Consider the following 22,906-nt stretch of genomic DNA (forward strand, 5'->3'; position numbering starts at 1 on the left):
GTCTCTACACAGTTACAAATATCTGTTTCTTCTTTTTTAAAAAATAATTTTATTTTATTTATTTGACAGACCAAGATCACAAGTAGGCAGAGAGTCAGGCAGAGAGAGAGAGAGAGGGGAGGAAGCAGGCTCCCCGCTGAGCAGAGAGCCGGACGCGGGGCTCCATCCCAGGACCCTAGGATCATGGCCTGAGCTGAAGGCAGCGGCCCAACCCACTGAGCCACCCAGGCGCCCCTGTTTCTTCTGTTAGTTGTTGGCAATTATGAATGAAGTTGCTCTGAAAGTCCATGAGCTTGTGACTGACAGCACAGAGATACAGTGGATCGTAGGAGACCGCTGTGAGCAAGTGTGCACCAATAAGCTGGACAGCCTGAAGACATGTGTAAGTCCGTAGAAGCGTACAAACTCCCAAGACTGAGTCATAGAGAAATAGAAAGGCGGAACAGATGAGTCACCAGCAAGATCGATTCAGTAATTGTGAACCTCCCAACAGAGAAGGCCCCAGGACCAGAGGGCTTCAGAGGAAGATTTTCTTGGGTGTTTAAAGAATCAATGCTGATCCTTCTCAAAATCTTCCAAATAATTAAGAGAGGGAATTCTTCCAAACACGTTTTGCTAGTGCAGCATTACTCTGACAGCGGGCTAGGACACCACGAGAGAAGATTACAGGCCAGTGTCCCTGATGAAAGAAAATTTCAGAAAAGAAACCAAAGGCATCCAAATCAGAAAGAGAGAAGTGAAACTGTCTCTAGAACATAATGGGCGTGGTATTACATAGAGACCTTCCATGACTTACGATGGGGCCACATCTTGATAAACCACCATAAGTTCAAAGTATTTTAAGTAGAAAATGCATCTAACACACCCTTTAGCTACCAAACACCACACCTAACCCAGCTGACCCTAAACGCACTCAGAGCACTGACACGAACCTATAGCTGGGCAGAATCATCTCCCTCAAAGACTATTTTAAGATGCTGAATATCTGACTTATTGAATACTGTATGGAAAGTGAAAACCAGAATGGCCGACTGGGTGCAGAACGGTTTTAAGTGTCTCTGACATTGACTTTCCCGATCACGCTGCTCCCTGGGGGCCGCCGCTGCCCGGCATCGCAAGCAGGACCCAAGCACAGACTTAGCTGGGGAAGATCAAAACTCCAAGTGTGGTTTCTACCCCGTGTCTATTGCTCTCACCCCATTGTAAAGTCAAATAATTGTAAGTCAAACCATCACAAGTCGGGGACTGTCTATATAGAAAATCCTGAAGATGCCACTAAAAACTGTCACAGCTAATAAAATAATTTAAGAAAGGTGCAGGATACAAAATTAATACACAAAATCAGTTGTGTCTTTTTTTTAAAGATTTATTTATTTTAGAGGGAGATCGTGCAAGTGGGAAGGGGAACAGGGAGGGAGAGAGAGGATCTCAAGCAGCCTCCCTACTGAGCACAGACCCCAACCCGAGGCTTATCTCATGACCTTGAAATCATGACCCTTATATCACGACCCTGAGATCATGACCCTGACACCATGACCTGAGATCACAACCCTGAGACCACGACCCTGAGATCATGACCCTGAGATTGGGACCCTGAGACCATGACCCTGAGACCATGACCTGAGATCACGACCCTGAGCCCACGACCCTGAGATCATGACCCTGAGATCGGGACCCTGAGACTATGACCCTGAGACCATGACCTGAGCCACAACCAAGAATTGGACATTTAATGAACTGAGCTACCCAGGCACCCTCAAAATTAGTTGTGTTTCTAGACACTAAGAACAAACCATCAGAAAGAGGAATTAAGAAAATAATCCCATTTACAATTGCATCAAAAAGAACAAAATAACTAGGAATAAATTTAACCAAGGAAGTGACTCTGAAAACTAACATTGATGAGAAGACATTGAAGAAGACTCAAATAAATGGAAAGATATTCTGTGCTCATGGACTGGAATTTAATATTGTTAAAATGTCCATACTGTCCAAGGCCATCTATAGATTCAATGCAATCCTTACCAAGGTTCCAATGGAATTTTTACAGAAATAAAAAAAATCCTAAAATCTGTATCAAGCCACAAAACACCCTGAAGAGCCAAGGCAGGACTGAGACAGAAGAACAAAGCTGAAAGCATCATGCTTCCTTCTTTCAAACTATGCGACAACGCCGTAGTAATCAGAACAGCGTGGTCCTGGCATAAAAACAGACGCATGGGCCAGAGGAACAGAACACACATCCCAGAAGTAAACCCACACACATATGGCCAATGAGCTTATGACGAGGGAGCCAAGAATATCCAATGAGGAAAGGGCAGTCTCTGGAGTTGTTGAGAAATCTGGACAACCTCATGCGGGAGAAGGAAACTGCTTCCCGATCTTATGCCGCCTACAAGAGTCAACTCAAAATGGGTTAAAAGACCTGAAAACACAAAACTCCTAGAAGAAAACACAGACAGCAAACTCCCTGACATTGGTCTTGGTGATGATTTTTTTGGATTTGACACCAAAAAAAAAGGCAAAAATAAACTCCTGGGCCTCCACCGAACTAAAAAGCTTCCACACAGCAGAGGAAACCATCAACAAAATGAAAAGGCTGCAGAATGGGAAAAAGTATTTGCAAATGTGTGATAAGGGGGTGATAGCCTAACTATCTAAAGAGCTCATATAACTTATTAGCAAAAAGCATAATCCAATGAAAAGTGGACAGAGACGGGGCCTCAGATTCCGTAGGAAGTGGAACTCAGCCTCGTTCCGCATACTGCTGGCACTCTGTCGCTCTGGGACCCAAGCAGGGTGGTGGGTTCAGTTATCCAGGTCCTGGCTTGATCGCCTCATGCTGCCTGGAGTTGGCAGGAAGACAATGCGCCCCGGGCCCCCTAATGGCAGAGCTTGTGTGGGGGTCCTGGAGGCAGAGTCTGGAGAGGCTGGGCACGAGAGCAGAGGCCGGCGGGCCCCAGGCTTCCCTTCCCAGAGGTGTCTGTGCTGCCGACGTGGGACAGTGTGGAAACGTCGCTCAGGCTCCCTGACACCGTCAGAGAGTGCTAGGAAGTGGTGTCCTAAGATTTGCCCCCATGTCTGCCTTTTCTTCGGGGAGGGGTATGCCCCGGTTCACCTGTGGGGGGCCAGCTACCCCTGCGGCCTGTCACACAGCAGTAGGTGCCCGACACAGCCTCCCAGCCCGTCTCCTGCTGCTGTGTGGGGTCCCCGCATGTGCTCCCCCCCGAAAGATGGGGGGATCGTGGTGAAGCGCATCAGGTGTGTCCCTGCCATGGTCCCTCACTCAGGAAAAAACCGTGGTCCGCCTGCCCTTTGCAGTGGCCCCTGGTTACCTCTCTGAGCTGGGGAGAACAGCAGCCTCACCCCACCCGGCCCACTCTCACCCTTGCCCAGGTGGCTCAGCCCCGGACACCTACCTGTAAGGCAGAGCTTTCCCTGCAAGTCCCCTGCGGTCCCCCCTCCCCCGCTGCGGCCCCCCCCCCCCCCCCGCCCCCTGCGCCCCCCTCCCCCCCCCCCCTGCTCAAACTTCTCTCCTCTCTGTCCCCTGCTTGGTCCTGGTGCATTAACCAGCTGAGCTGTGCTGGTCGTGGGTCGCCACCTGCCCCCTTGTCCATGTTCTCTGCAGCCACTTGGAGATAGTGGCTGAGGCAGTCACTGCCCCGGACTTGGTGAGGGCACCTGAGGTCACCGTGCCCCGAGCCCCGCCAGACACTACAGGGGTTGGTGTGAGTGGGGGCTCTGTGTGGGTGGGCGGGCTCTGCCGCAGCACCTTGTGGTGCTGATCGGAGGATAGCCTGGGAGTCCAGGGCCCCGGAGGGAGGGCAGGACGGCCACTCCCTCCCAGTCCCTCCCCAGGGCCCGCCCCTGCAGCTGGCAGGGCTGAGGGTGGGGTGACCCATTAGGGGCTGTTCTCCTTCTGGCCTCCGGGGGGCAGCAGGCCCCTGGGTTTGTGTGTCCAGCAGGCAGCTCCAGGGGACTGGGGAGGCGGAAGCACGGGGTCTGAGTACGTCCTTGGCTGCTCTTGGGGACATCTCAGGCCCTGGACTCTGGAGTGACTGGGACGCAGCCCAGAGGGCCCCGCCTGCAGCCCCTCGGTCCCCCCACCTGCCCCCTACGGCTCTGTGTCAAGGTGAGGCCCAGTGTGTGTGTGTTGGGGAGGACTGCACGCCGACCCCAGTTCTGGGCCTGGGAAGGGGGAGCACCGAGGGGGCAGGGCTGTGGGGAGGGGGCAGGGGCGTCTCTGCTGTGCCCGGGGGTGCCCAGACTAGTGCCCGTGGGCGGCGGGGTCTGGCCGCAGGGTGGATCTAGGCCCAGGAAACTGAGGATGGGCCCAGACGTAGAAGGAGTGGGCCTCAGAGGATAGCGGTCAGGGCCCAGGAACTTGGGGCCAGGCCAGGGCAGCCCACACTGGACCCCCAGCTCTGCCTCACCTGTAAGACGGCAAACCAGGGCCAGCCACGGCACCGGGCTCCCGCGTGTGAGTGTGGGGAGGCGCCAGTGTGCGCCGCACACCTCCATGCACTTTGGTGGGTCACCTCACTGGGATGGGCCCAGGGCCCTGCCCAACCCTCCAGGAAGGCCTCACCCTTTCCCGTCTGCAAAATGGGGTAATGAGGCTGAGGATGGCCTGGAGAGATGGTGGCAGGTCAGCCTCTTACGTGGGGGCCCCTCTCCTTGGCCCCTCAGCCCTACCCACACCTGTCGGGACCCCAGTCTGAGCCCTGCCTCCGTGGCAGGCTGTGTGGACGCAGAGACCCCACGCTGGGTCGGTACAGCAGGTGGGCCCCATCCTGGCATCGCAGTGCCCACCGCAGACAGCAGGACACAAGGCTGGCTCAGGGGTCATTCGGATCTCTGCCACCAGAGCCGCGCGGGACGACGGGCCACCCCCAGGCCAAGAGCTCTCTGACACCCGCTGCTCTGTGTGGACGCCTGCGGGCGGCTCCTTGGGCGTTGGCCGGCAGCGAGGGACGTCCGTCTGGCCCTGCCCTGTGGGGTTTGGGCACGTGCACCTTTGCCATCCTCAATGAGCGGGCTCTGCTCCCGGATCAAACAGGGATGGACCCGAGAAGAGCTGCCGCCATCCTCGGGGCCCGTCCCCGCGGCTGCCGGGACACCCCCACCCCCGCCCCACGGCCGCGCCTCCGCTGGCCCCTGTCCCCCGGTTCCTTCTTTCCCTGAATCCCTTTGGATTGCGCGTTACGACGACCCCACTTCTACCTTCACCCGTGGCCCATCGGCCGTGGCTGCGAGCTTCGCATTCAGGCGGCGGCTCTGTCCGCGTGCAGGCGTGTCCTCCACCTCGGCGCACGCTTTGCACACCCGCGACCCTGTGCTCGCGCCCCCGGCCGGCGTGCCGCTGCTGCCCGGCCCGTGGGGTGTGTGCACGAACGGAGGGTCCACGGTGCCTCATTAACGAGTCGGCTTGAAACCCTCGATTTTCTTCTGAAAATGAGCAGTCAGAGTTTTAACGTGACCCGCGTGTCTTCCGTGTCCTCCAGTGGGGACCCGTCTGCTGTCGGTTCCCTGGTGCCTGAAGGACTTTGATTTCTTCTTTCCCCGAGAGCTTGCTGGTGATAAATTGACTTTTTCTCGTTTGTTTAACAAAGTTCTATCTGTGAAGGTATTTCCGTGCGGTGTGGGGTTTTAGCCGGGCAGATCTTTCCCTCTGGACGCTTTCAACACGCCGCCTTGCTGTGTTTGGCCTGGAGCGCTCGGAGAGGCCGCTGTGCTCCGACCGGCCCCGCGGCGGGGGCTCGTCTGTGTCCTGGGCTGCGGGAGGCCTTCCCCCCGGTTCTCCTCCGTCGGACTCAACCGGGCCGCGGTTTCTTTGTGTTTATTCTGCTGGGGCGCGGTGTGGTCTTCCTTCTCCAGATTTTCGAGATTTGGAAAACGATCGTTATTTCTTAGGACCCGATTTTTCTGTCCCTCGGCCACCTTTGTGCCGGCCCTTGTGTCACAGCGTTTCTCTTCAGAGCATGGCCCCCGCACAGCCTGGCGGCCGCGTCTGCAGACTCACCGCCCCCCCCCCCCCCCCCCCCCCCCCCCTCCCGCGGCCGCGTGGCTCTCATTGTCCCTTATGCCTCTCTCTTCGGGGGCTGCGGTTCTCAGGTCTGGAAGGAAAAGACCCTTTGGGTCTTCAGGCCTCGTTCCTCCTGTTCCCAACCTTCTGACGCGGGGAGGGTCCCCCTGGGTCCCAGCCACCCGCCCAGTGCCCCTGGCTGGCTCCTGTTTCTCCTGCTGGGGTCGGGTGTCCCTCGGACGCTGGCCTGTGGGCGCTGGACAGCATGTGAGGAGCCTGCTGTGCGGCCCCATCAGTGGGCCGAGGTCCCCCTCTCCAGGCTTCCTTTTGTGTTGCCGGAGCACCCTGGAGCACTCTGCGGGGCTCAGCTACCCCCAAAGAGTCCCTCTGGGGTCACGCCCGATGCTCCTCCCTAGGGATGCAGAAGGCCCCGCGCCAGGTGGGCCCCACCACCATCCCAGTCTGGGGCAGCTTCATGCTTCGTGAGCAGACCCACATCTGTCCCGAGCTGAGCTCGGGCCCCTCTGCCGCTCTCTGGGGCTCCCTCCGGACAGCTCTCGGGTCCTTGGCCCTGGGGCTCCACTGCCTCCTCCTCCCGGATCCCGGCTTCTGTCTCCTCTGCTCAGAGAGGCCTGCGGGCCCGTGACCCTTCCTGAGCTCAGTGTGGACTGTCCCTAGCCGCTGAGCTGGGAGCCAAGGGCCCCGAGACTGACTTCTCTCCCTTGAAGACCACAGTCCTGCTGGGCCCGAGGTCCGGTGCGAGAGAGCGGCTCGGGGCTGCTCATCCACAGTGGAAGAGCAGGTCTCCCTGCCGCCCTCCCCCGCCCCCGCACCGGCCAGAGCCTGGCTGGACCTTTGCGGGGTCTCCTTCCACAGGCCCACGACCTGGGAGCCGGGGGCTTTGGAGTCGGGGATATTTAAAAAGCAAGGGAGGCAGGAGTTCCGCGGACCCTGCGCTCTTGGCCAGGCACCAGGCGAGCTCATTCCCTTCCTCTCCGGGCTCAGTGCGCCCAGCGTCATGTGGCCCTCAGGGCACAGCTGGGCTTGGGCTGCCATCTGTCTGGGTGCAGACAGGAGAACGTGCAGCCCCAGGCTGGGGACCTGGGGCCCGGCATCCAGAGTCCTAGGCTACTGGGGCTGCATTCTTGCCTGGGGGACCCGATGTCCCCTGGTTCTATCCATCCGTCCCCCCCATTCCTGTGTCCAAAGTCTCCGTCCAGAAGCACTGGCCGTAGCTTCCTGTCAGAACATCCAGAGGGGAGGGACCCCCTTTGGACACGACATCTGTGGGGGCACGGGGACCTGGCCATGGGGGCCGCCTGGACGCTCTGAAGGACCTTGGAACAGTGGAGCCACTCTCACCTCAGCTCCCCTGCGCACGTCACGGACGGCCCACGGCGCTGCCTCTGACCTTGTCCCTTCCTGGCTATGGCATCCCGGGGGGCCTGTGTGTCCAAGAGGCATGATCGCCCGGAGCAGGCAGGGACCCTCGAGACGCAGCGAGAGCAGCTCACACTGCCCGTTACTGATTCTTACTCCTGTGGCATCCACGCCACTGCCCGGCTGATTCTGCACTTGGTTGAGATTAAATATTAATACACAGAAAATTAAAAGAAGAGATTGTCCAGGCCCCTGCACAATGCTCATGTAACAGTTCAAAAGCAAATGAAGGAGAAGTTAGAGCAAGTGCTGGCGGGCGTCTCGGGGGTCAGGACAGGAGGCGTCCCTGGTGGGGGGGTGTGCAGGCCGCATGGCCCGGCCCACATGTTCCTCAGGGGGATGTTTGCTGTTTATCTGGTGAGACTGATTGGTGGGGGAGGGAGTCTCAGCAGCAGAGAGCGAGCAGGCTGGGGGCCGGGGGCCCAGAGGTCGGCGGGCAGGGTGGTGTCTCCGTGGTGGTCCCAGCTGCCCGGGACCACCTGTCTGACAGTGCACACCTGTCTGGCTTCTCTTTGAGCTTGGACCTTCCTGGGAGCTGGGACCTGGCCCCTTGCAACTGGAGGAAACCTGACTAATTCAAACTGCTTTAAGAAGAAAAGGGACCTCTGAGTTTGCAGTTACGTGAGCCCAGGATGGCTTCAGGCACTGCTGGATCTAGATGTCCAGACGATGGCCTGAGGGCTCACTGCGCCCCCACCTCCACCTTTAAGCTTTGCTGTGCTCCGTGCTGACTTTGCTCTCGGGCAGGCAAGCCCGGGAGCGGCAGGAGCTTCGGACATCTCCCCGGCTTCGCTCCCCCAGCGGGAAGCAGACGCTTCGTTCCCTTCCAGCACCTGCTTCTCTTGGGTCTGGTAATTCTGTCCTGAGTGTCATTCCCGACTCTTGGTCCTTGTGGTTCGGTTGGCTGACCCCCCACCCCAACTTGATAGCTGGACACTCACCTCCCACACATGAGGCCCAGCTCAGGCCAGTCCAGTGAGCTGCAGTTCCTGGGCCTGTGCTGAGGCCCCCCGTGAGGGCTGGTCCCTAGAACTCCCCAATCTAGGTTGATCTCCATCTGTGGTTCCCCCTCCTCTCCATGAAGGCCCCTCCACCCAGTCTAGAAGGTGGCAGGTCCTGGCCCAGGGCTGGGCTGGGGGAGATTGGAGCATCACTTTGCTGGGCTAGTCCCAGGAAGGCTTCCTGGAGGAGGTGGCAATGGGCGGCACCCTATTTGAGCAGAGGGCTGCGGTCTTGCGGGGACTGGCCCACAGTGATTCTGGGGACCACCAGCCTCCCTTCCCCGTGCTCCTCGTCCCTCCCCCTTCCCTGGGTCCATCCTAGGGAAAGGGACAGCGCCAACCAGACAAGCGTTTTTGCTGTCAACACACGTCCTGCTTGCTCCGCGGGTGCGGGCTGTGCTGGGTGCGAAGCTTCCCGCTGAGAGCAGCAGCGACTGTCCCTGTCCAGGGAGCCCAGCAGCAGTCGAGGCCAGTGACTCTGGACCAGCCTGGTGCAGCCCCTGGGGGGCCTCGGGGCGGTGGGAGCGGCTCCCTGTGGTGGCGCCACCTGGTGGGCATGGACGGTTACAGCCGCCTCCGCGGGAGTTTTCCAGGTCAGGCCAAGTGGGCGACTTTGGAAAAGGGTGTGTGGATGGATCCGTGTCTGTCACGATTTCCGGGCAAGGTGAGACTCCAGAACGGCGTGAAAATCAGGTGGCTCAGCACGGAGATGCCAGTGGGCCAGGAACGCTGCCAGGCCACGCGCACATACACGCGCACGTCCCTGAGCCGTGCCTTGCCGTGTGGGTGCTGACCCCTGGGCCGTGGCTCTCAGGCACCCTGCCGCTGGGTCACTGGCCAGCGCTGGCCACAGTGTCACTGAGCTGCCACAGCTGGCAGGCCCCCTGTGCCCATGGCCCTCGCGGCGTGTGCATGGCCTGGCTCTCGTGCGCCGACTGCCCCCGGGGGAGGGACTCCTGCCTGGAGTGGCCGTGACTTCTGTGGTGGCCATGTCCCTGTCGCCTGGGCAGGGACCCCTGGAGCAAACAAAAGAGGGGTGTCGCCTGGAGGGCACGTGAGCTCCCAGCCGTCCGTGGACGTCACCGGGAATGTCCCCAGCTGGGCCTGGTTTCCTTTCCGAGTTCCCTCGTTGTGCAGCAGTTTCCGTGCTGGGAGAGGGGGACCCCGTGGTTCTCAGGTTGGGCTGTGGAGTGGAGGGATGGGCCGCTTAAGGGGTGTTATTAGGCGCGCACCTCATGCACCCCCAAGTTCTCTTTCCCACTGAGGATCAGCACATCACCAAGTGGCCTTGGAGAGATTTTTGTGTTTTTAGATGAATAAAAACGGAGTAACCAACTGAAATATTTTGGCCACGAAAGCAGTCCATGTTGGGGAGAGCGTGAGTTTCTTAGGTGCCCCCAGACCCCGTGTTTGCTACCAAACCTCACGTCCTCACCCTCTTGGGGCCTGGAGAAGCGGCCTCACCCTGATGCTGGCAGCCCTGCCCGCGCCCCGCGATCTCAGCCCCTCAGAGCAGGACCGGACACCTGCCGGCAGAGCGGAGGTGTGCAGAGCAGACTCCCCGGGCTCTTAGCAAAGCCCTCCCCCGTCCCCTCCCCCCTCCCCCTCTGACTTCCCCCTCCTGCCCCTCCTCCCTGAGCAAGCACTCCTTGCTGGGACTCTGGCCTCCCTCTGGAGCACAAGAGAAAACTTCTCTGCCTCTGTCACAGTGCACTCACAACACTGCCCCGTGACTCTGGAAGGAATGTTCCAGAGGGAACCCAGGGCCTCAAGAGTGCTGGGCAGGGCTGAGAGGGTCCGGCGAGCAGGGAGAGCCCAGCCCTGGCATCGGCTTCCCAGCGGGGCGGGGGTGGAGACCCGCTAGCTGAGAGGTGTGTGCAGAGGAGCCGGCCTCCAGGGAGACCGATGGCCGCCCTGCACCCTGTCCTCAGGCAGGCTGTGGCGCTGTGGTCACTGCATCTGGCTCTTGCTGGGGCTACTGACACCGGATGCAGGGCCGGGGGGGGGGGTGCCGGGCTGTCTCTGCCTCACCTCCGGGAAGCTCCCTCCGTTCTGGGCCTGCATGGTCACCTGGCTTCCTCCCCGGGCACCATGTATCCCACGTCCCCTTCCTGCCAGGACAGCCACACTGGGGCAGTGAGACCACACTGGCCTAAGTCCCTCTGCAAGGACCTGCATTCCCAACGAGCTCGCATTCTGAGGGCCTGGGCTCAAGGACTTCAACAGGTGAGTTTTGGGGACACAATCCCGTGTATGAGGGGTGCCTGCCCCGCGGTGGGGTGGAGACGGGTCCCCTCACTGCCAGGTACCCTGCTGCCCCCACGCGCCGCGGAGCTTCTGATCTGCATTCCCGCTGCCCGTGCAGTCCCTTCGCCCCCCACTCGCCCCCCGTGGGTGCTGTCCTCATGCTGTCCCCATCGCTCACAACTCGTAATCCCCGAGAGCTTGGTCCTTCCCCTTGCTCTGCCTGTGCTGGCCCCTTGCAGGGTGTTTTGGGGCTCTGATGGCTGAAGGCAGAAGGGGGCGGGGCCTGGCAGGCAGGGGCCAGGAAATTTGGGGTCCTCTCCTGCAGAGTAGCTGGACTTGACCTGTCCACTCCCCAGACTGGCCATCCTGGCAGCTGAGTCTTGTTGGAAGCTGGCAGGGCCAGGAGTCCACTGAGTTCCACCTCCAGGCCCCCCAGAAAGCCGGGAGAGAGGGCGGCCTTTGCCCCCACAGAGGCAGCACCAGCTCAGAGTTTGCCGGGCCCAGTACAAAATAAAATTCCGGGGCCCTTTGTTCAAACATGATGACTCAGTCCTTGACAGTGACCGCGGAGCTGTAAGCCATTCAGCCTTCCGAGCACGAGGTGACGCGGCGGGGAGTGACTGTCCAGCCCCCTGCCCAGGAGACGCAGTGGGGGGCTTCTTGCTGGACTATAAGGAAGGACCCACGGGCCTGGTCCCAAAGGGGCGTGGAGGAGCTTGTCCCAGAGGGGCCCTGTCGGACCCTCCTCAGCGCACGTGCAGGGTGACCCCGCGGCCCCGTCCCAGGCGGAGCTCGGAGGACGGAGTGACGATTCCCGTCGGGGAGTCTGGGGTGTCTTCACCCTCCTCCTGCCTGCGTGGCTCCTCTCGTGGGCCGTGTTCCGGAAGCAGCTCACGAGTTGTGCGTCGACCGTTCGGAAGTGTGCGGTGTGTCCACATCCGGTGCATTTACGGGCGGTGCTACCCCCCCGGTCCGGTTCCGGACATGCCCTCACCGCCAAAGGACAGCCGCCCCGGGCCCCCACGGATCCGCCTCTTGTCCTGGCTCGGCCGCTTCGGGCCTTTCGTGTAAGTGGAACCCCACGGCCCGACTCCACATTTTCACCCCAAATCAGACAACTGAAGTTAGGCAGGCCAAGACGGTGAATCCCGGGCCGGCCCCGCCTCTCTGGGACAGCAGCTTATTAATACGCCGATTTCTCGGGCAGCTGCCTGGGAAGCCGGCTGACTCGCCTCTTCTGTGTTTTCCCCTTTATGGCAGAGGGTCATCTCTGTGGGGGCAAAGCCACGTTCCTTTGCTTTTCCTGATCTCAGAATGGACGGCTGTGTGCGGGGGCTCACCCCCTTCCCCCTGGAGAGAGACGGACAAAGAGCAGGAGGGCTGCGTCAGGTTGCAGCCCTGGCCGCGGGGAGCGAGGGAGCTGATCCAACGCTGTTGAATAGGGTGCGGGCCTCCTGGGGGAGCGGCGCGCACACCCACTCTCCGGGGGCCCTGCCCGCCAGAAGGCCCTAATGTGGCATGAAATTAAAGCGGGAAGCTTCTCGGCAGTAGCCCCCTGTCCTCCCCTTCCCCGCTCCTTGTGATGAAGTCCTATGTGGGGAGAGGTCTGGGCAGTCTTCCCGCCTCCCAGCACTCTGGAAAACTCGCAGGGCCCTCCGTGGGCCTCGTCCGGAGCATGGGGTGTCTGGGTGGAGCTCCTCCGTCCCAGGGTGGGGGTGGGGACGCCTGCGGACGCAGGGGCCTGGCAGGGCTGGCCGGGCCCGAGCTGGCTCCTTCCAGCCTCATCCAGGGTCGTGGGAGTGAGAGCGGGGGCGGCCGGGGCCAGGCCCCCTCCCTGACAGAGGTGTGACGCGTGAAAGGCGGCAGGAGAGGCGGCAAGAGCCCCCACCCCCAGTCCAGAGAACACGCGCGTCCCTAACCTGCCGTGTGCGGCTCCAAGGAAGGGAGTGGGATGCTCCTGCATTGCTTTAAAAGATTTTATTTCTTTCTTTTAGAGAGAGGGAGTGCGTGTGCATGAGCGTGGGGGAGGGGAGGCGCGGTGGGGGAGGGGGAGAGAGACTGTCCAAGAAGCTCCCCGTTGAACACAGAGCTTGACGTGGGGACCCTGAGATCAGACCGGAGCCGAACCCAGGAGCTGAGCACAAAACCCCCTGAGCCACCCAGGCGCCCTCTTTCTGCTTGATTCTCAGGATGCTGGAGAAGCGGGGTCAGGGGAAGCAGCTACCCCGCTTACAAGCACAGGGGGAGACATGGCCGAGCCCCACGCAGAGACACAGTTCGTCTCTACTCGGGGTGATCTCACTCATTTCCGGTGAGGGCTCCACATGCTTCCAACCCCCCAGGCCTCTGGTTGTGCAGACCCCAGCCCCGCATGAGCCTGCCTGCTCTGCTCCCCGGCCCCCTGCGCAGCCCAGTGGCGACAGCTGGCTGGACCGCGGTCTGCAGGACGAGGTTAGCCCCCCACGCCCGCTGCCATTCCCACCTCCACCGCACACAGCACCCCAAGGGCAACGACCCTGAGCTGCGTGGGAGCAGGGCCAGCCGGTCTGGGGATGCGGGGTTGCACGGGGCCGGCGAGTCTCCCACAGACGCTCCCCCTTGCCCAGCTCTGTGGGGGCCGAGGCTTGTGTCTCCGCTCCCCTGTTTGAGGTTATCGACTAACAATTCTCTCTGTGGTCCCACAGGGAGCTGGTCTGAGGCGGTTTGAGCACAGACACTCCATGAGGAGAGATAAATATTTCATGGTCTGGGCCAGTGAGGGAAGAAAATAAATAGCTCCGTCCTCAATTAGGTGTGGGCCTCCCCCCAAAGAGAGTGCGGCCTGCCTTCGCGCGTCTGGTTTTCCTCATCCTTTTAGGCGAGACCACAGGCTGGGCTGGTGCAGAATCGTATGGAAAGCCAGGCACATGCCATGGGCCTCCTGGAGGTTTGGGGGCTGTGTGACGGATGGAGGGGGCCCTGGCCCAGAGTGGGGAGTCCAGGCTGTCATCCCTGACCTGCTCACAGGTCCTGGGGCCGGGGAAGCCCCAGCCAGGGGTGCGGCCTCCGGACAGCATTTCCTGCAGGCCCGGCTGCCCTGGAGCTGTGTGACCTCCTGTAATGCGAGACCTCAGGTTCGGGGCCCACTGGCCCGCTCCCATGTGTCGTGTAGATTCTCCTCAGCGCGGCTGAGCTCAGTCGCCTAACTGCTTGCTGACTGACTCCCGTGATCCTGTCTGAGCACGTCTGGAAGGTGCAGGCATGGCTACTGCGCTCTGTCCACTTACTAAGACCACCTGGTGTCCACCACTCTGCTCCCTGTCCCCCCAAGATTGGGCCAACTCCTTCTTGGACCAGGAGCCAGTGCGCCCTGTGCCGGGAAGAGTGTGTGGGATCCTCTGCCTTTATGAAGGGGGCCGTCCTGCCGTCTCCTGCGTCAGGTGAGCTATGTAAGGAAGGGCCGGCCCTGTGGCATCCGGGGAGGCTGAGGGCAGCAGGCAGGACATGGCGGCTCCTCCCAGCCCCTCGGGTGGCTCCTGGGGTCCTCTGCAAGGAGCGGGTGGGGGACACGCGGGTGTGCAGGAGGGACCCAGTGTGGTCGTGGTGGGGGCTTCAGGGCTCACGCTGTGAGCTGGGGAGGCGCCTGTGGTGTGTGGCACCGTCTTCATCCAGGGAAAGGAGCCAGGGGTGCCCAGCACAACTCTGTCTTTGGGGGTGAAGAAACGAAACCCCATTACCATCGAAGACGCCAGTCGATGCAGCTCTGGAACGTTCATTTGTCCACAGGGTGGGGCTCTCCTGATCAGCCTCTTTCCCTCTACCCTCGTGGGAAAGCCCCGAGTCATCCTTTCGGGATACGGACTTGGGAGGAGATGGGCCGGGAGAGGACTCGGCGGGCCTGGCAGGAGTTTGGGGACCCCAGTGTCTTCTTGGGGACATTGGAAATTTGTAAGTTGATCCAGGCGAGGCAGACGCTGACCCACAGCAAGGAGCTCTGTGACGGGACTCAGAAGCCGCACGTGTGTGTCAGTATGTGTACCTGCCCCCGTGTGCACGTGTGTGTGCACCCGTGTGCTCATTTATGTGCGTGTGCGTGCCTGTGTGCACCATCTCCTGGGGCAGGTGTGTGCACATATGTACACGTGTGCACCCGTGTGCATGTCCCTGCACCCGTGAGCGTGTGTGTGTGTGTGTGTGTGCACCTGTGTGTGCGTGTCCGTGTGCACATGTGTGTGCGTGTGTGCATGTGTGCGTGTGTGTGTAGTGGTTCCTCACGTCCTGGGGCCTCACCTTCCTGCGCTGCTGGCCTCTGGGTGTGAGCGTGTCCAGTCTCTAGGTCCTGACTCCTCCCCCAGTGTGAGGTGACATCTGGCCTTTGGGGGGACCAGGCCAGTCTTACGAGCTGTAAGCTCGGCAGGCTCAGGAGCCACCCTCAGAGGGGCCGCTTGGTTTAACGCTGTGCTGTAGCCCCCTTGAAATTCTTAATCATTTTATGTTTGAACTTGTGCTTCACATGTGATACTCAGAGGGGCCGATGGAGCAGGTGTGAGCGGAGGAAAAGCCACATGTGCTCTCTCTCTTCTGCGTTGTTTTCTGCACTCACAGAGAGCGTTTAGGAGGCCCCGGACACGGGATTTGGGGGTCCAGGGAGACCAGATTGAGTGTGACCAGTCAGGGAGAGTGGCAGGAGTCACATGTCCCTTTGAACCAGAACTTGCAGTAGACGCAGAGACAAGGTCACGTAGCGGTACCAACTGTCCCCTGGCTCGTGTCCCTGCTGCTTCCCGTGTCAGCCCCACGAGCCGCAGGGGCATCAGCTGAACCCGGTGAGGGACAGGAGACCCCGGCTCCTTTCCTGACTCCTCCTGTGCTGCCCGTGGAGGGGGACTCTGGTGGGGAGACTGTCCACAAGTCAGAAAGTGAGAATCAAAGCAGGGGGACCGGTGTGGTGTTCCCACAGGAGGACACAGCCACGGGCGCGTCGGTGCCAGGAAGGGAGCCCGTGTGATGTCATTGTTCCGCCTGGAAGTTAAGGTTTCAAATTTACTTTCAGAGCTGGGATTGTATAACACGAGGATAAATAGTAAAATTCACGCTAATCCCTTGGAATTTTAACTTTGCTTTACTCAGAACTGCGTTAAATAGCACGTAAGGACACCTGACCCGCGGAGAGGGAAGACTGCCGGAGGAAGGAGCAGCTTTGCCCTGAGCCGCTCTGGGGGCGTGCTCCCTCCTGCATCCGGCCCCCTGCACAGGACAGCCCCACACAAGCTCCTGTAGCCCGGGCTTTGCCTCCAGCCTCTCCTCAAGCCCTTCCCTCTGGCCCTGCTGTCGTCCCGGTGTCCAGGAGGGCTGGCGTCGACCTGTGCCTAAAATGTCAGGGGTCTATGGCAAGGGGCTCCTTGGGGACAGGAGCAGCCACCATTGCACTTGACGCAGCCTCACCACCTCCCTGCCAAGCCGGCGGGGGCGGGGTAGGGAGAGTGCCGTCAGGCCACGTGGACTCGGAGTGTTCTTGGGTGTCTTGAGGGCCAGTCCCTCCTGATGAGCATGAGGAATTCTGCTCAGGTGTGCCCGCTCCCCTCTTCTCCAAGGAAGCGACGCCCCACTGAGGAACCCACTGCTGGGTGGGCCGGGGCTGTGGGCCGGGAGGCTGTGGTCTGGCTAGCATCGATGGAGATGGGCGCTGGGGGTCAGGTCGTGGCTGGACAGTGGCCTTGGGCTGGGAAATGGAGCAGCAGGCTCAGACCTCAGGCGACAGACAGCCCGCACCAAGCTCTTGGACTCGGGCAGGTGGGGTCACGGCCCTGTATGGAGAGGCTTCAGGCTCCCGGAAACGACACAGCCCAGGACACTCCTCGCTCCCACCCTGGGACAGGAGACGCTGCATCTGCATAGATTTGTTTTATTATTTTTTATTTATTTATTTTTTATTATTATTGTTATTTTTAAAATTTTTATTTGACAGAGAGAGACACAGCAAGAGAGGGGACACAAGCAGAGGGAGTGGGAGAGGGAGTGGGAGAGAGGCTTCCCGCTGAGCCAGGCAGCCCGACGCAGGGCTGGATCCCAGGACCTGAGATCATGACCTGAGCCGAAGGCAGACGCTTAACGACTGAGCCACCCAGGTGCCCCCATCTGTGTAGACTTAATTGAGGGCCTTGACTCCTGGTCCCTGGGGGCTGGCAGGGGGCTGGGGGCCCCGTGGAATTGTCCTGTCTTCAGCAATCTTGGCTGTCCAGTCTCAGGCTGCACGGATCAGCTACTTAATCAGATACCCCATCAGAAAATGTCACATTATTATTTATGATGGGCTTAATAATCACGGCACAATCACTGCAGGCAGTGGGGTGGAAAGTGCAAATGCAGTTTTTAAATTATACTTTTGAATTTGGTCACCGGCAGGAAGGAAGGTGGAATGCTTTCCTCCCAACCCCCATGGCCCCGGGGGGGGCAGAGGGAGGCTGGCCAGGTGACGTTTGTCCCGCGGCTGGGGCGCTCTGGGCATGGGTGGTCCCTCGCGCGCTGATGTAGATGACCGGGGTGTAGATGACCTCCATTCAGACCCCAAAGTCCGCCACGCGCCCTCTATGACAGGCTGGTGTGTGGACGCGGCAAACTCGGGTCAGCACAGGAGGGCATAAACACACCCCCAGAGGGAAATCTGAAAACAAGGGATGTGGGGGTAAGGTTTGGGGTAAAAGTACTGGATTTCATGCGAGTCTGTCCAGCATGATTTTGAGCCTCTTTTAGTTTGAGAGTAGAGCCTCACGGTTAGAGATGAGAGCAAAGAAACAAGGCCGAGACGCAGGGACCCACCCCCGCGGAGGCGTCCGCCTGTCCTGCGTCAGGGGAGAAGCAGCGGGATGCAGGGCTGTGGAGCTGGGGCTGTTTCCCGTCCAGGCCCGTGGCTCATCCCATGGACAAGCGGAAAGTCCTATCCAGACCCCACAGCAGTGATGGCCCTAGCCGGGTGGCCGCTCCTCCTGGAGGGCTGTCCCTCTCGCTCATTCGTCCCCTCTGGACCTGGGAGGGGTCATGCGGGTGGCCTCCCCCCATCCATCCACACCTCTGCCTTTGTGTTCGTGACTTCAAAGGGACCACAAACAGTAGCACTTATCCCAGAGTCCACCCCAGCTGCGTGGGGGCTCTGTGCTGCCTCCGTGGTCAAAGGACAGTGGGAGGGCCAGACACCCAGAAGAGGATGAAGACACAGTGGGAAAGGTCAGGATGGAAGCCATGGTGCCTCTCCTTCTCCTCCCATGGCTCTCTGAACCCCAGCCCCCAGCAGCCTCTCCTGAGCTGACAGGTGAGCCCAGGCTGGTCCCAGAGCGGGAGGTCTGCTGAGTCCCCAGGTCCCCTGGAAGGAGGCACCCCCATCACTGGAACCAATGTGACTTGCCCACAGCCCTCACCTGTTCCTCTCGTGTTGAAGGGGGCACTTGTGGCTTCCATTGGGGATGGATTAAGAGTTCTTGGTCATCTGAGCTTTGCTGGGGAGGGATTTCCTCCTTCTCCTGGACTTCTCCAGTTCCGCCTCCTTTCTTTCTTTGTGGACTTTCCTGGTGGGACAGAGGGAGAGAGGAGAGGGGAGGGAGAGAGGAAAGAAGCAAGGAAGGTGGTCTCAGGTTGAGGGGTCACTAAGAACTGAGGCAGGGGCTTCTGCCAGGCCCCACACAGCACACCCGGGGATTTTGTTATCCTCGCTTTTGGTGACTTGTGAGCCTGATGTCTGAAAGCTCAGGTGAGCTCTTGGCCTGGTCCTCGCAGACGGGGAGAAGCTTGCCTTTGAGGAGCTGTCTTCTGGAGTTGGTCAGCGGTGCTGCCAGCAAGAGGCTCGTCAGCCCTGGGCCTCAGGTTACTTCCTCCTGAACTGTCTGTACTGTGGTGGGTGGGGGGAGGAAGGGACACTTCACTGCGTCTAGTGAATAATGGGGCAGCCTCCCCCACCCCGAGGGCAGAGGCAGACCACGGCCAGGATCTGGGGCAGGTCCCTGCTCACAAAGCCCATCCAGCCGGACGCCCAGTGCTGACTCTGTGTGGTGGGGGAACTCCCACTTGCTGTGGGAGCCCAGGGACCAACTGGCACCAGAAATGAGGGCGACTCCTCCTGATCCAGAGTCAGCTCTGGCCTCTGGAGTCCGATACAGCGCCCTCGCACTCAGCCCTCAGCCGGGGCGCGGGTTGGGAAGAGCCCAGGGGGCACCGGGCGGGCTCGCGGCGCTGTCCGCGGTGCTGACAGCGCTGTCCGAGGTGCTGACGGCGGCCGGCTACAAAACCAGGCACCTGTCGCCGCCCCATACGGGAGCTGTCGGTTCTGGCCTCCCCGCCTGCCTGCGCGGGCAGGACGCACCTGAGGTAGAGATGCACACAGTTAAGCAAGCAGCCCCCACTGAAAGCAAACCTCAGCTGTAGTGTCCCCCCAGGCATCCAAGCACAGCGCCCACCCCTGAAGGCGGGGCCACTGTGAGCATATATGGGGACACACATCTAGAAATGAAAGGGAGAGCGTCAAGCTCAAAGCCGCTCTGCCTTTTCTTGCTGACATCCAGCCTGGACAGGGGATTCACCAGGAGAGAAATGAGGCCACAGATGGTGCACATGCTCTGTAAAGACCGCTTTCTTGAACACTCAGACCCTAAATGCTTCTTTGTGCCACATTAACCTAGAAACCGAGCACCTCCTCAGAGAGCCCTGGACTCCAGAACCATCGTCATGTACCTCTGTGACTTGGAGCTCAGAACCATTGCATTCTGGGGGGATGAGAGGGTGAGGAGGAAGGATGAGGGGAAGGCGTCCCACGCCTGAGCTGCTCTTTCAGTGCATTGAGCTCTGAGCCACTGTGGGGGCTGATGCGCTCTCTTTGCCACACGGACAGATCTGGGGAGGCCTGTCCACCATAAACACCAGAAAGCCCACTACCTTGCAGCGGCAGAGTCCAGCCCTGCTTTTTCCTGCTGAGCATGCAGACACGGCCAGGGCCCATCCCCAGACAAGAGCTCAGGCCAATGAGTGATTCCAGGGACGCTCGACCCAGAGGGAAGGCCAGAAGGCCAGGGCTGGGGACACTGGGACAAGTCATGTTGGGGTGTAGGCTCTTTGGTGTGGCAGAGGCTCTCCTTCTGGCATTTTCCAGGTAGGCAATGCTGACTGGGCATGTCAGGGAGAGGGGAGCTGTTTGCTAGCTTGTCATCTTAAACCTAATTATTTAATTACCCTAATTTAAACTTCTACCAAATTTAGCATCAAAACATAAAAATCTGTGATTGCAGTGTCAGAAAGTAATAATATAATTAACTTATTTAGGGGTAACATATTAGCTCAGGTGATTGCAAGGGGGTCCTGGGGAGAAACCGTGCTCGAGATGTGTGGGCACATGAGGGGTCCCGGGGGCCTGGCAGTGGGCAGGCGGCCCCAGCTCCCTGGGGCTGCATGTGGGCAGCCTCCCCCCACCCAGCTGTGACCACAGTCGGCCACCAGGCCACTCAGCCGGGCAGATGCTGCTCCAAGATCTCACGGACCCTGCTTTCCAGGAGCAGTGTTTAGGATGAGGTCTCTCTAAACTGAAGTTCTTGTCAGGACTCCAGAATTTGATTCCAATTTCATTTGTAAAGTTCATTGTCTAACCCCATTTCATCTTCAGCCTCTGCTGAATGAGTCGCTCTCTCCCTGCCCTTCCTCCTCCTCCCCCATGTGCCTCCAGGAGCCCTCCCACCATGTGGGCAGCACTGACCTCTGCCAGCAGCCACGTGTGAGCGCACACGGAGTGCGGCCATCAGGGAAGATCCGGGCTGCTGTGCTGTTGGTATGGACTGTCCAGCCAGCCCAAGGCCACAGGCAGCAGAGACGCCCTCGTCAGGATGCCCCACACAGGCCTCCTCCTGGAAGCCGGCACAGGGCCAGCCTCAGCTCTGGGGGATGCCCAGACCCTGCCAGCTGGACTCGTGTGGGGGTCCTGGAGTTGGTGGGACTAGAGGCCTCATCTGCAATTGTCCTGTCCTCCCCCTGCTCTCCGGAGAGGCAGCCCCTCCCCTCCGGCCCGGGCGTGTTTGTCCCCAGAGAAGTGTGCTGGGACCCGCACCTGAGCTGGGCTCTGGGCAAGGGCTCATGTGTGGCAGCTCCTCTGGGAGCAGACCGGGGAGGAGGCAAGAAACAGGAAAAGGTGGGTGTGATGGTCCCTGAGGTCAGTGGGGCCGTGGGGTCCGGGTTTGCCAGGACCCCTTGAGACGCACACAGATCAGCTTCCAGAACTCTCTGCCCAGGGTGCTTACCCATATGTTCCACCACCCCTGGCTGAGAGGGACTCCCCACAGAAGAGGGCAGCCCCCAGAAACTGGAGGAAAATGACACCTGTGGCTTACCTGTGGTGGGGGGCCGTCATCAGCTTGAAGGGACAGGAAGCCAGCAGGCCAGGCCTTCCATTGGCAGTTACACTCAGGGGACCCACATGGGCACCGGTGCCTCGACTGTAGCCCCTGACAGACAAGAGTCCGGGGAGCAGACCCACGGGTGGGAGCAGGGGTCACGGCGGTGGCCATCCTATGCAGGGATTCCCATGCACAGGGGACCCGAGGCTCTTCCGTGGCAGTTGTGAAACCTGAGTGGCCGTTGGGGGGACCAGAGGCCTCCAGGCTTTGGAGGCCTTTGCACATGGTGGGCCTGACCTTCGAGGGGAGGCTCCCCACCTACCCAGGCTGCGAGGTGCGCTGACGGCCGGTGCTGTCCTCTGCACAGCCCTCCTGGCCCAGCGGCGTTCCCCAGCCTGGTGACCAGAGTGTGGGGCCTGCGTGGGCACTGGGGCTAGAAACCTCACCCACATGTTTCCACCCACCCACTGGGTCTCTGTGCCAGGCCCAGAAATGCCAGCTGGAGTGGAGGCATCCTCAAAGACACCGGGCACTCGGGCTGGCAGGAACAGGTCCGGGTCAAGGAGCTGGGGGCCTGCCCTGTCCTCACGCCTTCCAGGGAGTCCATCCAGGGCAGGGTAGATGCTGACCCTCTGTCCCGTACCCATGCTTCTGCCCCAGCCAGGAGTGCCCTTGCCAGTGATGCAAATCCGCACTGACCTTGACCCCCCAGCAGACACTGCCGGGCGCTCTCTCAGACCCCTGCGCCCCCCAGGTCCTGCTGCAGCACCTCATGGGGGCCCAGGTCCCAGCAGGGTGTCCTCCGGCACAGCTCCCTTCCCGTGCCTGGACCCCAAGAGCCACGGCCACATGCGGAAGCCCGGACTCTGTCTGCCCTCATGCCCACACCGGGAACACGTCGGCAATATTTTAAGTGACTTTTGCGACCGGGGCCACATGCATGTAGAGGTTCTGGGAACAGTCAGGGTCCCCGAGGGGCCTTATCCACCACGCAGCTGCAGCTCAGCCGGCAAAAGTAGCAGAAGGCGCAGGCCAGGTGGGACTGGGAGGCACGACAGTGAAGAGACACTCGCGTCCCTTGAGCACTGGAGAAATGAGGACATTTGGGGCCAGACGGCCTGATTAGATTTCCATCAACTCTGCGGCCTGCAGAGGCAGCAGCCCGTCTGACACAGCCTCGGCCGCGCTCCCAGCCCGGGCGTTCTGCAGACATGGGGCGGCTTGGGGCCCACCCGGTGCACGGGCTCTGGTGCTGAGGCCCGCCTGTCTGCCCGTCCACCTGCGAACCACTCTGCTCTCCGCCCCGGCTCTGTCCTTCATCCCCCGAGGACAGAGGGGAGGCCTGCCAGCCTTCAGGATACAGGCAGGGTGATTCTGAGGGACAACTTGCTCTCACAACTCAAGATAATAAATAATACGCTGCTTGAAAAGCTGCTCCACTGAGGAAATTGGGTGCTATGTCTTCCAAATAAAGGCTTTAATTGCCCCAAATGGATAACTGTGAAGAGGAGTCTGGCAGGAAAGGCATTTCCTCTCCACGCTCCGGGTCCCTGCAGGTGGCGATGGTCCACTCCTGCTGGACGCCGTGGCCTGACAGGCCCGTGCGGAGCCCCAGCTCCCCGGCTGTCCACACCCCTGGATGCGGGTTCCCAGGGCAGCTTTCCTGGGCTTGTGGGTTCCAGCATTCCCAGAGTGGCCCCGGGTTGGAAGACAGACCCGAACAGAGGCCCTGGCAAGGAGGGCCGGGGGCTGCCTTTCCACGGGGGAATTTGCACCCCCATCTCAGACTGTCACTGCTGCCTGAAGCAGGGGGGCACTCTCCGTGAGGATCGGGCTGGGGCCCCCCA

General features: G+C 60.3%; 1 protein-coding gene across 1 annotated transcript; it reads left to right on the plus strand.

Moving 5' to 3' along the window:
* The first annotated feature begins 3,214 nt into the window (after positions 1 to 3,214).
* On the plus strand, positions 3,215 to 22,493 carry LOC132022465 (uncharacterized). The gene is made up of 5 exons (XM_059407715.1): positions 3,215 to 3,261; positions 3,629 to 3,726; positions 4,008 to 4,132; positions 10,585 to 10,692; positions 20,396 to 22,493. Exons 1-5 carry the CDS (start codon positions 3,215 to 3,217, stop codon positions 20,915 to 20,917), a joined length of 900 nt encoding a protein of 299 aa, XP_059263698.1. The 3' UTR covers positions 20,918 to 22,493.
* Positions 22,494 to 22,906: the final 413 nt, after the last annotated feature.

The sequence above is a fragment of the Mustela nigripes genome, chromosome 7, assembly GCF_022355385.1.
Source record: "Mustela nigripes isolate SB6536 chromosome 7, MUSNIG.SB6536, whole genome shotgun sequence".
Lineage (NCBI taxonomy): Eukaryota > Metazoa > Chordata > Mammalia > Carnivora > Mustelidae > Mustela > Mustela nigripes.

Coding starts and splice junctions, on each gene's coding strand:
- LOC132022465 (XM_059407715.1), top strand. CDS start 3,215: ATGTGCTCCCCCCCGAAAGATGGGGGGATCGTGGTGAAGCGCATCAG. Junction 3,727..4,007: donor GCCAGACACTACAGGGGTTG/GTGTGAGTGGGG, acceptor ACGGGGTCTGAG/TACGTCCTTGGCTGCTCTTG. Junction 4,133..10,584: donor CCCTACGGCTCTGTGTCAAG/GTGAGGCCCAGT, acceptor CCTTCCTGCCAG/GACAGCCACACTGGGGCAGT.